This window comes from Centropristis striata, chromosome 21 (assembly GCF_030273125.1).
Source record: "Centropristis striata isolate RG_2023a ecotype Rhode Island chromosome 21, C.striata_1.0, whole genome shotgun sequence".
Lineage (NCBI taxonomy): Eukaryota > Metazoa > Chordata > Actinopteri > Perciformes > Serranidae > Centropristis > Centropristis striata.
The window spans coordinates 22,122,435-22,140,760 of NC_081537.1; the positions used below are offsets into that span (position 1 = coordinate 22,122,435).

At 39.5% G+C, this 18,326-nt stretch overlaps 1 protein-coding gene across 1 annotated transcript in view; it reads left to right on the top strand.

Annotated features, from left to right (window-relative positions):
• The first annotated feature begins 2,103 nt into the window (after positions 1-2,103).
• myo1d (myosin 1D) overlaps positions 2,104-18,326 on the top strand; it is a 128,766-nt gene continuing 112,543 nt past the window's right edge. Inside the window, exon 1 of the mRNA XM_059324375.1 lies at positions 2,104-2,576. Coding sequence (XP_059180358.1) covers positions 2,482-2,576 — 95 coding nt within the window. The 5' untranslated portion in view covers positions 2,104-2,481. The remainder of the gene's footprint in view (positions 2,577-18,326) is intronic.

The window sequence follows — 18,326 nt, forward strand, 5'->3', positions numbered from 1 at the left end:
AATGTTGTTCTAAGCTGTCCTTTCTGCTTGCTACACTAAATCCTTTTTATTTTAACTAATTCTCTTCAGCTTTTCCCCCTAAATACAGTCCAAAAATATTTAGTCTCTTCCTTGCAGTGTCTTCCATGCAACCTACCTTAACATAAGCTGCAACATCTGAAATATTTATTATGTTAATCCTTTAATTTTCTCAATCTGCAAGAAGTTGCTGGGTTTTTTAAATGACGTTGTAACATTTGAATGTTTGATGAAAATGCATGCTGTGCTGTATTGCAGGAGATGGAAATGTGTGAACTAACAACACTTCAGCAGCAGCAGAATGCTCTGACTCAGGTACGTCTATACGAGTCCCTTAAAATGTGTCCCTGTTCTGTAAATCAGCTACTGAACGTGTCGTTTACTTGATTCACAGATCATATAACAAGCTGAGAGCATTCTTTACATAAAGTAGAATGATTTACAACATTCACTCTCAATTCTTTATGTGCTGTAACCCACTGTGCTCTGCAGACCTAATTCTGGCAGAGTTACTGTCAAGAAGGAAAAAACATCCTTATGATTCAAATGATGCAACATGAAATGGTTTGTATGATCTCTTACAAAAAGTTATGCATGTGCCCCCTAGAAGAAGAACTGGCGTGCAAGTTTGTGGATCTTGGTATTTGGTTCACTGCAGGTATTAAATGAGGATTATGTCATTCTCAAACAGTACCTTTCCTTTGCACTGCTTCTTCTTCTGCAGGTTTAGTGTGAGGTTAAAGGGGTCATGTCTAAATGATGCTGAATGTTTTAAGATATCAATACACTTGTATGTAGGTGGTGCAGAAGAACCAGTCCTGTGTCAGCCAAGATGAGATAAGTGTAGGTGTAAGAGAAAGAAAAGATGATATAATTTCTGATCTCTGAAGCCATGTTAAACTAGGGGGTCATATCAACATCACTGACATTTTGGAGGGAGAACTGGAGAGCGTCTTTTAGTTTATTTCCACTATATTCAATGCAGTGTGCATAAAAATATTAATGGAAACGACACAAATCACATTGCACCCAATGTGTTGCAAGTGATTTTTTTATTCCTTGGGATAGTCAAAATATGATAAATATTTATTCTTTCCTGGATTAATAAAACTCTTGTAATAAATAAAAACTAACTCTAAGAATACAATATGAATACAGTGATTAAATGTAATTATGGCATATAATAGATATACAGTCCTAGTTCAGTGTCTATTCTCAGATTGCATTTTATTTATGATAATAATGATGCTAATAATAATAATAATAATAACAATAATAATAATTAATAATAATAATAATAATAAAAAACAAGTTTACAAAGTGCTTCACAGATAATATATATATGTATATATATAGTCAAATGTCAAATGTCAGTGATGTTGATATGACCCCCTATTTCTCTCTCACACACACACACACACACACACACACACACACACACACACACACACACAGACACACACACACACACACACATATATATATATATATATATATATATATATATATCATCATTTTGAAAAGGCACTTGCGTGTGTTTTACAGCAGGTGGCGCACTAACATCAGTGTAAGCTGGTGGATAATTGGCGTCATTGTGTTGTTAGTGTTCAGCTTCTTGAACAGGAGTTTGTCAAACAGGAGGCTTCATTCACAGAGAACATGGACAAATCAAAGGACCTGATACAGGTCTGATAGTCCAGTTAATTATGATACAGTTAGTATGATGATCCGAGAAAGCTGCAGTTTGAATATTAAAAGTTAAAACCATACATTTTATTCATATCCCACTGAGAAAATTCTGATGAGCTCTAATTTTTCCTTTTATGGTAACAGAGGGCATCATAAAAGTCAGGCCAAAACATTAAGCTTTTTCCTCTTTTTTTTCTGCGAGTGTTTTACAACTTAGAGGTGGCCCCGTCATCGCAGAAATATGTATCAGGAGCAGTGGAGCTGTGGTCTCCACAAGTATTTGACCAGTCTGACCAACACCTCTCCACAGGGCGGGGGGCGGGGCCAGGAACAGGCAGCTCCGAGCTGATTGGATGCTGGTCTGCCGGGACGACAGGAGAGAAACTCCAGGAAAAGTGACGGAGCTGGCGCACGATGTAACGGGAAGGTTACATTTCTGAGTAAAGAGGAAACTTTGTATGGCCATGAGGATATTCTGGGACCATTTTCTGCTTCAGGACTTATAAGGAAAAAACTCACCATTTACTCTCACTATTTTAAGCCATAGAGTATTTAAAAAAACAAACATTTTTCGACTTTAATGCAACATGAGTGAAATTATCTGACGAATGGAAACGCGCATCGACCACACAGCTGTCCACTGAGGATAGGAGGTGCTCACAAGAAAATCCCGCCAATGCTCACCTTTTTTCGGCACTTCAAAGGGAGTTGTTGAAAAAGCGTTTATCCACGAGCTTCAGTAAGAAAAGAGCCAAAAAAGAAAAGGTAGCAAGCATGGCTGAGCACGAGAGCCTGGAGTATGGAAAAGCAGATTTTGTGCTTTTGGACAACGTATCTATGGAGGAGTTTATGGCTAACTTAAAACTCAGGTAAGCGGTCATTCACCTTTCTAAACACACTCACACTCAGGAGACGAAAGCTTTAGAGAATTCGAACAAACTTAGTGTCCTTTTAAGCATCATTTTAGCCGAAAAAAGCTCCTAGTTGTCACTTTTAGCCTCTCAACAGGTGCTACCTGGCTCATCCTGAGTGAACTTTCCTGTTGTTTTCTTCGGCCTTGCTCTCAACTTGAAAAACATGAATGAACACAACTTGTTAAACAACCCAGCTTGTCATCTTGCGCACCTGCAGCGATACTGTAGCTCACTCAGTTGTGTTACAGTCGCTGGATTGATGCCACTGCATTCATTTGATGCCTTCTTTCGATCAAACCGGTCATACTCTTGATGAAAAATGTTGTGTGGAGACTCCACCCAAGCTGCACACTAACTCACTCACACACATAGGCTACACATTATTATTGTGCTGCAGACCGGTTTCTATCAGCTGTGTTGTCCGTGGCTCAGTGTCAAGCATGATGTCAAAGCATGCTCAGTGAATGGAGAGAGCAGTTGTGAGTTGACATGAGAAGAGCTGAGGCGTGGAATCAGTTTCACCATCTCCTTTCCTCACCTTTGCCATCTGTGATGAAAGTGCAAGCCGATCCCTGATGTCACTTTCGGGCAGCCTTTAGTGCTCAGGTGGTTGTGGACAGTCATGGCACAGTAGATATCAAAAGGATAGTACTAGTGCAGCTTTGGAAACTCCCTTGTAATAAGAGAAAGTTGCCTAAATAGTGAGTTTTTGGCAGCACAATGCCTGGTTATAGAACAGTAGGAGTATCTGATAACAATAGAACAGGTTATAATGTGATATTGACACCATTGAAGTAAGCTGTTGTCCAATGTGGAAGAGAAATGGCCTGAAAATATCTTGTCAAAACCAAATTTAAGGACTTATGAGGGTTTCTACATGGTGTTTTTTATGGTTGGAAAGTGCTTGATTTTTTAATACAGTGCTTGAATATTAGGTAATTCTACCTGCAAACAGGTGATACATTTTGAATAATGAAACTTTGTTGTGTTTTCCATTAATCTGGACTCTGTCACGAGTATTCTGTCAGAAAACATAATTTGGTTGTTTTTAGTACAATGACATCTAATTTAATGTGATGTGAAATAATCTGTATACTGTAAGGCTGTCCCCTCTTGGTCTTGTTTAACTGAGATGTCAATTTAGTCTTTTTGAATTACTTATTTCCAAGAAACTTGATATTTAAAGTGGTGCTTTTCTGCTGATTCTTTGCAGAGAAACTCAGTTTTACTGATCTGTTACTTCCATTAGTTGACAAACTCCTGTGAGTGTTAGTTGACTAGAATTCCATGAGCCCAGAACAGTCAGAGTGTCATTTACCACTGCAGGGGAAGCTTGAAAATGCTTGAAAAGTGCTTGAATTTGACTTTGGAAAGGGTGTAGCGATCCTGATCCTGTCTCTTTTCTAGAAGCTAGATGTCTTTTAGGGACTGAGCTGTTTTGCATTGTTGGAATTGCGTACCATTTTTTTGTTTCTGTGTTCAACTTGTGGTGACATAATGGTGAAATGGCTCGACCCCGAAACCCCCAAATATTCTGGTGCAAAGATGATGCCAAATTGGAATGGTTGTTTAATTTCAGTGTGTTTCAGAAACCTCAAAAGGAAGGCAAGATGGAGTAGTTTTTCGAGGGTATAATTATTAATTATCTATCAATAAAATAAAAAAAACGGCTTCTTAGATGGCAGATCCACCTTGTTTCTCCTGCCTCTATACAGCTTGTGTCAGCATTTCCAAACTTTTCATACATTATTTTGTGTCATGCATGATGTATAAAAGTCAAAAGATGCCAAACTGTTGATACTTCCATCTTCTTAAATTGTGGAATTTACTGCTTTACCCCGACTTACAACAGTTTGAACATCTTTGGACTTTTTGTCAGACAAAAAAGACATTTTGTGATTCTTTTAATTGTTTTCTGAAGTCTTTTAGACCAGTAGATGATCAAGAAATTGAGAAAATAATCATCAGATTAATCAATAGTGAAAACATTAATTAGTTGCAGCTTTAAACTTCAATGCAAACATCTTTTTAACTGGATAAATGTGAAGCTGAAAGTTTCAGAGAGCGACAGGTGCACAAGTTTCCTCCTCAAGGACGAGGCAGTTCTGGTCAGCAGTGTTTTTTATAGCCATACCTCTTAAATAAGATAAATCGTGCTGCTGTGTACAGAAGCTCTGGCAGCCAGGCATGAAGACCTGAGAGCAACCAGACAGCACCCCGCCTCATTTTCCCAACTCTCTCCCATTTTCTGCCTGTTTGTTTTCCCTCCAAGCAGACAGCTCAGTCCGGAGATGGCGTGTGCAGATTGTTATTTGTAGAGGGTGTGACCGGCCAGCAGAGCTTCCTTTTTGCTCCTTTTCCTTGTCGTCTGAGGGTCCGTGCATGCATGCATGTGCAAGCGTGTTTGCCTGGGATCCAGAGATATATCACAAGATATGTAGAGATATATAACGGTCTAATTTGTCCTGGTCAGTTATCCAAAACATTTAGGGCTGGAGCACGTCTGCTCCTCTCTCCTGGGTGTATTTAATGCTGTAAGAACTGACTCCACAGTTGAATACCTGGCATGATTAAAAATGGGCTAATTGCACACCAAGCTCAGCTTTAAACTCACTGAACGAAATGAATGTTTTGCATTTTTTTTTGGAAGAGCAAATTAACCATTCTGTATGTGCTTCCTCAGGCTTGCTCGTTGAAATGCAGAACGTGTGAAAATCCCCAAATATCTTTATTTGAAGTGGGTCAAAAGCAGAGCTTTGGTTTGCAGCCAGCCATCAGTTAGTGACTCTTCCATCCTGAGTATAACCAGCAACTAGAGCCAGGCCGATTCATTACTCAGCATATATGTTTTCCGATATGCGGCCAAATGAAAACCTTTTTTACAGAACTTATAATGCGGAAAACGATGCTCAGGGTAATGCAGAAATGATGTCATGTCGCTATTTATTTTATTTTTATTTTAGTCTTTAATCAAAGGGCTAAAAATAGGGAACATACAGTACTGTTAAGTTATATATTGTTATTTCTATTCTATATTTACAAGCATCAGCAAATGACTGATAACATTTATTTAGCTATTAATTTTATTTGTATTTATTATTTTTTAAATGGTCAGCAATTAACATAATTGACTGATGTTTATTTACCTATTTATTTATTTTTAATCTTATTTTTTAAAATGGTCGGTAGTCGACGGATACTGAACATACAGTTCTATTTTGCTATTTATTTTTATTTTTTATTTATTCTTTATTTAAACTGTCAGTAATCGACTGATACTGAACATACAGTCCTGATTTATCTATTTTTTTTTATATGATCATTTTCCCAGTGTTTATTTCTGGAATTGATCGACATTTGAATGCATTGTATGTATGAATATATTAAATATTTTTCATGAAGTCTTTTATTTACCTTTTCAGAATCATATTGATGCTAAATCAGTGCTCAAAAATTCCCTAAATCGACTGCCAAATCAGTTATCCCTTAACTTCTCCCCTCTAAATCAGTGTCCATCTATAAATAAATCCTGTATCGTCGGGCTCTACTGGTTAACCAGCTGAATCACGCTGCTGTTCAGGGGATTTCTGCTTGTGTCATTAAGTACTTGCCACGTTGAGTAGGTAATCAAGTCCCCAAGTGGCTGCATGTGAGAAAAAGATTGCTCGTTTCCCCTCAGTGTGGCCAGACAGGGTTGTTCAACGTTGACATTTACTTTGTTTGACTTGAGGTTGAACTGTGTTCCAGAGAGCCTCCCAGTCTCTAAATAGAGCCCAGCAGATGCCCGGGCTCTTTTATAGAGATGTCGGGTAGGATAAAAGTTCAAGCCGGATTCCTGTAGGGTCTTGGGAATTTGCCTGAATCGACCACTCAGCAGATAAGATTTCTCGGGGCTGAAACTGTGGCGCAGCCCACTTGACCAACATGTGTTTATGCAGCAGAATCAACCGATTAAAAATGAGTCATGACAGGAAAATACAGCAGGTCAGAGACTGAAGGGAATTATAGTATCAGAATACACTTTTTAATGGTGATTGCGCTCTACATTTTCTAAATGTTTATTAATTGATGCCCACAGGGATGTCACAGTCAGGCAAAGTTTTCTCACAAGGACAGATTCTTTGAGGGCTTCTGTCAACCATAACCCATCCAACAAGGATAAATACAGACAAAATAAGCTGTCGAAGCTACCAGTAGAGAGCTGAGGCCCTCTCTCTGCATACTGTGGGTCTAATGGTCCTGTAAGCTTACAGTATGTGTGCCAGGCTCAGTTTTCCTGCAGCTAAATGTCTTTATAAGGCAGCGTTGTTTTGTCTGTCCCCTGGAATCCAGGAACAAACATTCCTGCCAAACTGCCATGTGTTTCCCAAATAAATACTGCAGGATTTCTTTAATTCTTCTTCCAAAATCTGGTATTTCAAAGTCAACCGCACTGCACAACTTTCTTTAATCTTATTTTTTTGTGTGTGTGCAGATGAATGAAAATTGTTGAAAAAAAAAAATCTGAGCTTCACAGGACTGGATGTTTGTTTTAATCTTGTCGGGAGTGCATGGCGGGTGGGGCTTATATCCCATAGCAAAACACAATGAGAGCCCAAATATGTGCACTATTTGAAAGTCGGCTTAGTACACAGTACAGTCTGAATTGCCCAGATGTGGTATGCACCTAGTATCTGGAGCAAATATGTCCAACCAGAGGCCCAGAATGCTCAGCTCACGACTGCACATATTTGTGTTTCAGTATTTATATCCATAGAATATCATGTAGGCAATAACTTCTGAAAGCTCCTGTTTGTTTGACTGTATGAACTGCTCTGAGTGGTTTGACCTTTGAACCCATCTATGTGGAGTTAAAGAGGACTTTGAACAGGAAGCCTCCAATAATACGGAGCAGGCCAGCGAGGCAGGAAAGCTGGCATTTCCCCTCGCCTCTTGTCACATTTCATTGTTTCCTGCAGCTCCTCTTCATAGCTGAGTTGGTTAAAAAAAACAAAAAAAAAACTGTGTGCAGCCAGGCACATGTATTTGACATTCAAAATTGTGGTAGGATTTAATTCTTAGGTAGCGTTGACACATGCTGTGAGCAGTTACATAACTCACAAGTTGAAGTTGTCACTCTATTTCTGGTGTTTCCTGGATTTCAGAGTGAAATTACAGGCAAATTATTCTCATCTGCTGTTTTCAGGAACAGTGGTTGTACTGTTTTTAAACTGGTAGGTAGAGTGAAAAGAGGTGCGGTGCAGAAAGGGACAACCCCGACTCTTTCTTTCTCCTGCTTCCTCCTGCAGAATAATCTGAGGGATCAAAGTATCCTTGTGGCTGAGGTAGAGAGAGAAAGGCTTGCCAGCCAGGGACACCTGAGGTCAAGGGTCACACTTTGTTCTCCTCCTGTGAGATATGCTGCAGTTAATAAGTCTTTCTTTTCACTGAATGCACAGGTGATACTCTCTCTTGGCTTGATATTTGTTTTTGTTCATGCCTCAATAAAACCAAAGTCCATGTGGAGAACACATAGCTCAGGCTGACAGATTCTTACCCTGCAGCAAAGATGAAGATGGCTGATTCTGTGCAGCAAATGCCTCTAAGAATATTTAATCCCTACCCGCTTATTAAAGTTTTTTCCCTCTTTGCAGTGGTCAGCAACTGGAAGAGAAATATTTATAGATGAACACTAAGATAAACCGTGTTCTCCTGTTAGCTTCCTGCTCATTTGCCCAGTAGTTCTTTCTCTTGGCGCAACCAGCAGCAATGTCACTTACAATCATGTGTTTAAAGGGACACGATCTGGCCTATTGTGCAAGTAAAATGTGCTTCTTTTAGTCAAAACTTTATGAGAGCTTGTTATGCAAGTGCTGCTTCTGAGCTTCAGACTGAAACTCCCTGCAGATTTCTTACTAATCATGAAAAAAAAGCAAGAAAGTCTCCCCTGAACTGACAGATTCATAGAAGGCTTTTTGAGCAATGCCTCGCAGGCCCACGCTCCCCTGCAATCCAGCAGCGAGAAGTCCAGTCTCGCCACAAGAATTTCCATACAACCGTCTGTAATCTGAAACACATTACCATCCTTACATAAACAGGGGCTGTGCTCGCCGAGCTTTAGTCCCCTCTAAAATAAGTTCACCAGCTCACAGAGACGTCTCATTTTGTGGAGTTGGCAGGCGGGGTCGGGAGCAGGCCATTCAGCACAAGCTCAACTTTATATTCTTTTTTTGGGGGCATTTGTGTCGTACAGTAGTTTCTTGCCATTTCATTTGGCTACTGCCCTTAAGCATTTCCCTGATTATTCCTCTTATGCTGTAATATGTGTGTTCTGAACATATTAGTATATTTCAGAGGTGTGGCCCCACGATGCGATTTTAACCTGATACTTGAGTCACGATACGATATTATTGCGATTTTAAGCATTTTGCGATATGCTGAGTATTGCGATACACTATACTGCGATTTAAGTGTTTAACTGCATTTTGTGTCCACAAAATTAAATTCAATTAAGAATTGAAAATAAGAGTAAATTCAGTCTACTCATCTCACTTCAGTCTTTTTATTTCTCCACAATGAGTCAAACCCACAGACTGACCAACAAAGTATTCAGTCAAACTGAACTGAACTGATATCAAACATCAAACATGTACGGACGACAACAACTGCAGCATTTTATCAAACTTCCCTCAACTTTAAGCTTCTCTGCTCTGAATTCTTTTAATGAAACATAAAAAATCCTGACACATAGTGCCTATAGATTCTTTAGATCTTCTAGTTTCATATGATACCAGTATTGGCATGCGTCAATACTTGGCGGCCATGAATCGATATAATACTGCCACGCAAAATATCGCGATACTATGCTATATCGATTCCCCCCCCCATCTCTAGTGTTCTGCACTTATTTTTTCTGTTTCCTTACAGATATTTTAACTTACATATATGTCCATAGCAGGAAAAGTATTATCATAACAGTATTGAAATTTACATGTATTGCTTTATCAGAGTGATGTTTACTTATTTTGCAATGTTTGTGATGTAAGGGGTCACATATTTTTATGAGCAAATAAGCATAGAAACACATGGATGGTGATGCAAAACCAGGATTGTAGATGTTACCAAGTACTTTGAATGTTGATATGTGGTTTGTTTTGGTGTTTTCAGTTTTGTAGAAGAGATTTTTTCAGTTGTATAGCCTGTTGTGACCTGTTGTCTGTTAGGAAAGTGTTTTGTTCAAATGTGTTTTTCTTATTTTTTATGATGAAAATAGTTTTGCAAAGTTTGAATAATTTTACTTTAGTCCCGAGCAGGAGGTTTTGTCCGTCTTTGACACTTGCACTACTCTCTGTTCAAAACAAAACTCATCCTCAGGCATTTCTTGCTGTTGTTCTTTAGCTGTACTGAACTCACACCCAACCGTGACTCCTAAACGGAGGTAAGAAGTGAACCAGAACCTTTGTGTACCATTCCAACCCTCGTAGATGGAGGTGGCAGATTTGTTCTGGTGCAGCTGATTTTGTTTAGACAACATTATGCATTGTTGCAAGCCTGGAATTTTTATTAAAGGGGAGGTTTTTCTGGTTTTACACATCAAGGTCTGTTTAACGGTGCTGCTGCTTATGTGAAATGCTTCTTTTGTGGCTCAGTAAATTGCCTTAAGTGATGTCACTTGAGTCAGCATCAGTTGGGTCTGAATACGAGCTAGAAAATAACAAAAATCTGGGAGTGTGGAGGTAAAAAGAAATGATCAATGTAGCTCGTTCCTCATCACTGCTGTGGCTCAAGGCTACAATAGCTGCTACTTGCATAAATCTGTTTTCAAACAAGTGGCGGAAATGTAGGCACCAGTTTTCAGCAAATAATCGGAATGCATGGGGGGGGGGGTGTATTGTTCTGCTGCATGATTTTGATTCTATATTAACTGAAATCAACATTATAGAAGTGCAATGTTAAACCTTTTATATTACAATCAAGGGAGTTTAGTAGGTTTATAGATTTAGCTTTATACTCCTCAAACTCAAGGCATCTTTTATTAAAAAAAAAGCTGTTGCCCAGGTAGGAGGTATTTAATATCCTGGAATTTAAAATGATTACCCTAAAAGAATAATCTGTCCTCTGGTCATTGTCACTGTCTCACTGGAGGATTTAACGCTGTTCAGCGTCACATTAAAGCTGTCTGGCTCATGATTTAACAAGCAACCGCATCCTCTGTCTGCAACATTACCCCCAGACACAACCTCTCTCTCTCACACACACACACACACACACACACACACACACACACACACACACACACACACACACACACACACACACACACACAAGAGGGATGATGCATTCAGGCGACACTCTTATCTCATCTCTTCATTTACTGAAGCAGTGAGCTTTAAGTTTTTCAGGAATCGGCTCGCATGGCGTCATGATGAGTGGGAATCCCTAATGATGCATGTGAGTCAGATGGCTGATGTTGCGTGTGTGTGTGTGTGTGAGCGTACGGGTGTTGTCTTTGTTTGTGTGTGTCCTGGGCGGCCGTGATGTCATCCTCGGCTTCCTTCAGTGTGGTATTGTTCTCTTGTCCACCTGTTGGAGCCGTGCCCTGAACCGCAGTGGGGGTGGAACACTTACTCACTTTCACAGCCAGCGCCTCACATCACTTCACACACACACACACACACACACACTGGGCGGGATTATTTACTGCCATTATCCAATGCAAGCTATTTTATCTTTAATAATCAGACAGTGTGAATGGCTTTGAAAGACAAAACAAAAACAGGATGCGCTTATTGGCAAATCCAGGGAAAACCTGGAAAATTCAGTTTTTAATCAGATTGTATACAGCACCTCCAAAGTTTTTGGACTCAGAGGTTGTAGCTACAGTTACAACATTGTACTTAACTTGAGTACTGTATTTCCATCTAATGGTGCTTCATATTTCTGCTCTACTTAATTTCAGAGGGAAATATTTAACTACACTACTTTTATCTCACAGCTGCAGTCTCGAGCTACTTTTCACATTTAAAATCTATATTCAAAACACATGATTATCTTATCAAATACAATACAAAACACTTGCAAATTTGCAGTTCCACCAAAGCGTAATTTTCCCTGACGCATTATTTCACATGTGTATACCAGAACTTTGCAACCATAGTGATATAAAAGTACACATGGATGAAAAGGTTTCTTCATATAACATGTAGAACACAAGACTTTTTTCTCCTGCTCCTGACCCTTGTTTACGATCATTAACCGTTAACAGACGAGCCAGCAAATGAGTCCCAGTTCACAGGCTCGGACGTACTTTCTGCAGACAGTTGTGAATTATATATTATAATAATCACACAGCCAGATGTTGCGTGCATCGTTAGGAAACACATGTAGCCACTTACCCAGTCAGTGTAGATGGTCTCAGTAAAACAAGTCATTTCAGAAGGAAACAGTGATGTAGTGCTGTGGACGGGGGCAGCAGCTCGATGTATTTTAACTACCTAAAAACATAAAAACAAGCTTATATTTAAGCTTTAAAAAATATATATTTTCACCCCTTTATCTTGCTGTGAAACAGTTTAAATGTACACAGGGGAAACTAAATCTAGCAAGATCTCCAACCTAAATGACAGAAGAGACTGTTTGTCGATACCACCCATACGACATACAGTCATGGACTAATTATTAGACCACCCTTTTTCTTCAATTTCTTGTCCATTTCAATGCCTGGTACAACTAAAGGTACATTTGTCTGGACAAATATAATGATAACAACAAAAATAGCTCATAAGAGTTTAATTTAAGAGCTGATATCTAAACATTTTCCATGGTTCTCTTGATAATAACCAAAATCATTCTAAAGAAAACCATGGAAAATGTCTAGATATCAGCACTTAAATTAAACTCTTGTGAGCTATTTTTGTTGTTATCATTATATATAACAAATGTACCTGTAGTTTCACCAGGCATTAAAATGAACAAGAAATTAGAGAAAACAAGGGTGGTCTAATCATTTTTTCCATGACTGTATGAGCATTTTGCAGCTCGTGGTACAAAGCGGAGCGTTTGTAAAAAAGGCTGCAGTCTCTGTGAATTTAGACTAAAAAAACACTGACCTAGGTTTAGAGCAAAAAACGTCCTGGTAAGGCATTATAAAAGACAGTTTAAAGAGTAAATAAATGTACGTAAATGCCGGAAGCAAAGAAGTTACAGGGGTGATGTGACTACTGTAAGTTACATTAAAAAACGTATGTGTAAATCTTTTTCACATTGAACACAAACCCCATTCTCCTGGGTGAAAGTCTGCCATTTGTTCAACCCTTCCACCCTGTCTTTATGCTCTCTACAAAGACACCAAACTAAATTGAAAAATAACAGTAATTTTACATGCCAGAATACAGGAGTTGCTGGTCTCCTGCTCCCTCGATCAGTGCATTTGTTTTAAGTTTGGTGAAACTAAACTAACGCTTTATAACACCAAAGAAACATAATGTTTCTCCAAACTGTAGGTAGAACACTGACTGGATAAACACCTCATATAGCCCCAGAGTATGTTTACATCATTGTATTGGTACTTTTACTTGAGTAAAGGTTTTGAGTACCTCTTCCACCACTGTCTCTGAAGGAACAAGTCTTTGTTCTGCTCAGTTAATAATCCCATTGTTTTTTGTCCCTCTCCATTTTTCCTCCTCTCTCTGTTCTCGTGCTATTATTCTTTGTCCATCTGTCTGTTTTTGTGCTCTTCTCTGCCCTTCTTTTAGCCTCAATAGAAATCATAGTGATCCTGAAATAGCATGTTGACTAATGTCTGGTTCTTTTTGGATTGTTTGATTTCCCTTCTTTTTTTCTCTCTCTTGCTCTCTTTTTCTCCAAATCCATCCAGTCGTCCTTTTTCAGAGCTGAGCCCACTGTGATTTCGCTTCTGGCCTGTGTGTGTGTGTGTGTGTGTGTGTAAAGTACAAACAGGTTCCAGCTCGCAGCCAGGTCCAGAAACCCCTCCACCACCACCACCCTCCCTTCATTTAACCAGAAAGTCCTTTTTATTGCATTTTGGAAACTTAATCAGATTGAAATCATCTCTGGAAATACATGTTACAGTAACAGCTTGGTGGCGGTGTGTATCTGTGTGTGTAGAGGGGTGTGGTGCATGGCTGCGATCCCAGTCAGCAAAGAAAGGAGGGTCAGCCACCTGATCTGCAGCCAGGCTGTTTACACATGGCTCCCATTTCCCCTAAGTATCCCGAGCTGCAGCCTCATGGGAACATCCTGCAGTGTGAATGGGAGGAACATGCTGCTAAGTAGTATTCAAGTTGGGCTTCATGGCTTTGTCTTTGAGGACTGTTTTTAAAGTTCTGCAGAGTGCATGCAGGACAGATGTAACTTTAGCTCAATAATTCCCTTTATTTCCATTAATGCCTAAGAAAAGTGTATGGTCACTTTCACATATAAAGTCTGGTGGACTCGGTGCAATTCAGTGGTGAAGTTGCAAGATTGTTGCATTTTTCATCTGGTTTGGTTTATTCCAAACTGAGATTTATGTAAACAAATGTCCTGGAATGGAAAGAGTTGATACTTTTTACACTTTAATGTATTGTTGAGTTTTTAATCCATCAGCCACCATTCTGTGGCTAAATCATTGTTCAGACTTTGTTGTTTTTGTGTCTATTCTGTGATTGTCTGACCATATTTGGATCCTTTACTCCATTATTAGACCACGTCTGTCCACGAGACAATTTCCATCCTTCTGCTACCATGCCTGCTGGTGATTCTCACATTTCCGCCCAAATTGAACCCAGCATGCTCTGTGTTTTGGTCGGCTTCCTTCCTTTGGTTCGGACTGCGTTGTCATCTGCAGAGAACCGAACTCTGGTGCTCTTGGAAGAGAACCGAGACACCCGAAGTTCAGTTCTTTGAGCGTTCACACCAGCAAAAACCAAAAGGACTATCAGACAAAACAGGAGAATTCCTTCGTTCCTAATGATATTTGTCAAGATATGTGTGAAAAGCGGACAACTCTGTTTTCAGTGTAGTAGTTCAGTAGTAAGTCCCTGAGACACACAGGTGGTCATTTAAGATCGTTTCCAATAAAGAATTATGTTTATTGAGAAATTGTAGGGTTAAGCTTGTGTTTGATGTTATATGGTCATCATCAACACAGCGTGAGTTTAGTTTCCATGCCAAGTAGGGATGCCATAGTGAGGACATTTTCCCACAGTTTAATAAACTTGTGACAACACCGGTGTTAGCAGTTACACTGGGCAATTTACAAGAATAGATATTTGTCTGTAAGGCTCAATGTCTGAAGAGTGCTTAGTTTAAACTTTATTATAGATCTTTAGATTTTAGTTTGTTTTGTTTATTTCTGTGACTTGAAGTTTGATTTGTTGTTCAGAAAGTAGCATTTTTTTTGGGGGGGACAAGTACATTCCCTCATTAATGGTGAGTTTATGTTTTGCATCCTTTCAGATTTGAATGCGCCAGAGATGCAGGATGGATAGTTTGCAACATCACTGACACTTAACATTATCAACATTATTGTATTGCTGTTGTTTGTTCTGTTACATCCATTAAATGCCATTAAACTCAGCAGTTTCCTCTCTGTATAGTAGTTTGTATTGTGGATAGTTTAAGATTACAGTGAGATGGTTTTGCTTGTTGCAGTAATGGAGAGAAATGGAGGCAAAAATTGCATTGTCCATGTCTGCGTGTGTGTCACATCCTGCCTGTCCTCATGTGTTGGCTTATTGTTGTGTTGACAGATGGGAAGTCTGCCTCTCTTACTAATTCGATAACATTATATAATTTACTCTCAGACTGACAGTGCACCATCAGAGGGCAGGAAAGTAGGACACAGTGTTACGAGGACATAAAAAGATGAGGCACTGTGTCACGCAGCTTTGTTACTTTATGTCTAATTTTAATATCGGGAAACCACTTTGTAGCAAACCTCTTGAAATGCCTGGGTCAGGATTTTAAAACTTCAGTGTGAGCCTGTGAAGAAGTCTTGCATAACGTGTCTCCTGCGGCAGCCTCGGTGCAGGCCAGCTGTGTCGGTAGCAGGGAAACTACCTCTTCTGATTTTGGGAGGAGATTGATGTGGGCCTCGGGGAGGGTGGATGTGTTATGTGTTGATGTGCTGCGTCTCCTGCAGACAGCCTGGGAGGCTGCTGTTTAGCACTAAGTAGGCTTTACAAAGCAGCGGAAAATCCCCTAATGCAGAGCCCAGATGTCTGATGGCTGCAGACCGTGAAGGAGGCCTCTGTCACACTGTACATAAAGGAGGAGCGGAGTGGAGAAAGGTGGAGTTTTTGACTCATTACTGGTGGGTCCCTTATATGAAAATTATAGCGATATGTCTGAGACAAAAAGCCCACTGTGACATTAAAATAAACTTTGTTCCTACAGCAGAGAAAATCTTTATTAGCCACTAAGGAGCAATAGCTGTCATGTGCAGTTGATGAACGGCTGTCACATAATAAACGATGACAAGTCGAGTTTACACATTAATCAACAAGACCTCGTCTTAATATCCTCCATGAGCTGCGTGTCACAGCTGCTACTGCTGACCGCCTTGTGCAAGTCAGTGGGATAAACCACAAGAACTAACTAATAGTGCCTATCCCTTTCACTCAGACTCAGAACAATATTAGTGTGAAGGCCCACTGTTGGCTTTGCTTTATCACACTGAACCAAACAACAGTCTCATAATAATATGTCTCAAAAGGGGCTTGACACATAAACAACTGCGTCAGCATTGCAAATGCAAAACCACTCATCCCACAAAAAATGTGCCAATTAACCTCCTGCCTCAATGTGCAAACTTCTAACTTTTTGCATTATTGTAGCACAGCAGCTGAGCACTGCAGCCAAACCCCCAGAAAAAGAATCGGGCTTTATACAAGGTCCTTCATGTGATGCCACGGAGCCCAAAAATACTTGTTCCTATAGATTTGCATTGAGAAAGAGACGCCTGTCAATCAGTGGGTACAAAATTAGCACAATAATTACAATCATTATCTATGATAGGATGAAAGCTCGACTTACTTTTGCCCTATAATAACCTGTTTTGTTTGAAGATGTGGAGAAGTCACTATACATCAGAATTAAGTGTTAATTTTTATTTCTTAGTTACTTTGCTTTTATGCCTCCTTCTGTTCTTTAATTGTATTTTAAAGTTTATTTTTGTCTCTACTGGCTCGGCCTGTCACAATATCGACTAATCACGCTCAGCAAAAACTATGAAGGTCATGTCCATAGATTATCTATTTGATATTGCATTGTGTTTGTGTTTGTTTACAAGAGAATGAATTACAAAATTAGTTTAATAGTAACATTTGGAAAGTCTAGAAGAGATAAATACTTTTATTCTCATTCAGCTTCTGTACCCTAAGTCACAATCACTGTTTAACACATGACAATCACTGTTTTAAACACATTGTTGATGCTGTATAAAACAGTAAGGTTTAGGCACCAAAGCTACATTTTTAAGGTTAAGCAAAATAGCCACTATCCTGAGGTCAGCATTAGGTGTATAAAACACTACTTCCCATCATACAGTAACTTCCAATTACCTCTGGTCGTTAAAGGGCCAGACAGCATCTACTGCCCCTCTGCACGGCCTCACGGTTTGAAAATCTGTGATTGTCAGGATAGGACAGCAGATTGTTTCTTCTCATTGTCACTGACAAGATGTCCCTTCCCCAGCGGGCGCGGGGATAAGCCCTGAAGCATACTGCTGTGAGTCCAAACAAGAGCAGTGATGGTAATGAACTCTGAGATAAAAGTGGAACAGGCACAGATTATCTCCTACCCTTCATAATTCCTACAGTGACCCTGAAGATCGCACACATAACGATGACGACACGTGTGGCTCAATATGGGTCACAGCTTGCACCGTACAGAACCAGAACAGAAACACTTCTATTTATATTTTTTACAGCATAAACAAAAAGTGCATTTAAGTGTAGTTAAACTTTCTCTGTTTGACGTTTTGCTTTGAATTGAACTTTACAAGCAGAAGCTAAGAGGCTGATAAAGTTTTTACGATGCTTCATCGATGCAGTGCTTTTTATTTTTCAGCATATATGCCCTTATAACTAAAGTGACAGATCTGGGTGTTAGAGGCAGACAATTATACAAAATATCATAATTACAGCAGTGTGTTCAGCCTCGGGGTAGAGTTCTGAGGCTGGCATTCTCACATCATTACCATAAGTCGCATTTACCTCTTAAATTGTTTGTCTTCTGTCGGGTAGAGGGGAGGGATTGTTGGTGAGAAAATGTCATAAATCGCTGTCGCTCCTCCCAAAGTTAACCATAAAAAAGTCCCACCCAGGCAAGATTGGAGACAGTGGTTGTGCTCTGCTCTTTCCTTGTAATTCACTTGTGAGTGTAGTCTGTTGTGTGTGTGTGTGTGTGTGTGTGTGTGTGTGTGTGTGTGTGCTGGAGCTTTGTGCATCAGTGTGTGTGGCATTAGGCTCCCCTGGGGATTTTTGAGGCAAAGTTCCTCGGTAACATCGGTCACATTGCCTTTGTGTTTTTGTGTACGAAAAAACTTTGAAGTCACTTTTCAACGTCTTTGCCCACACTATAAAAAAGACAAAAAAAGTAATTTCCCAGAAATTTGAGTGCAAATGCCATTTAAACAAAAAAAAGGGTACATTTCTTTTATTACAAATTATTACCATAAAATGGAAGTTGACATCTGTAAATTTATATGAGACTTTTTTTTTT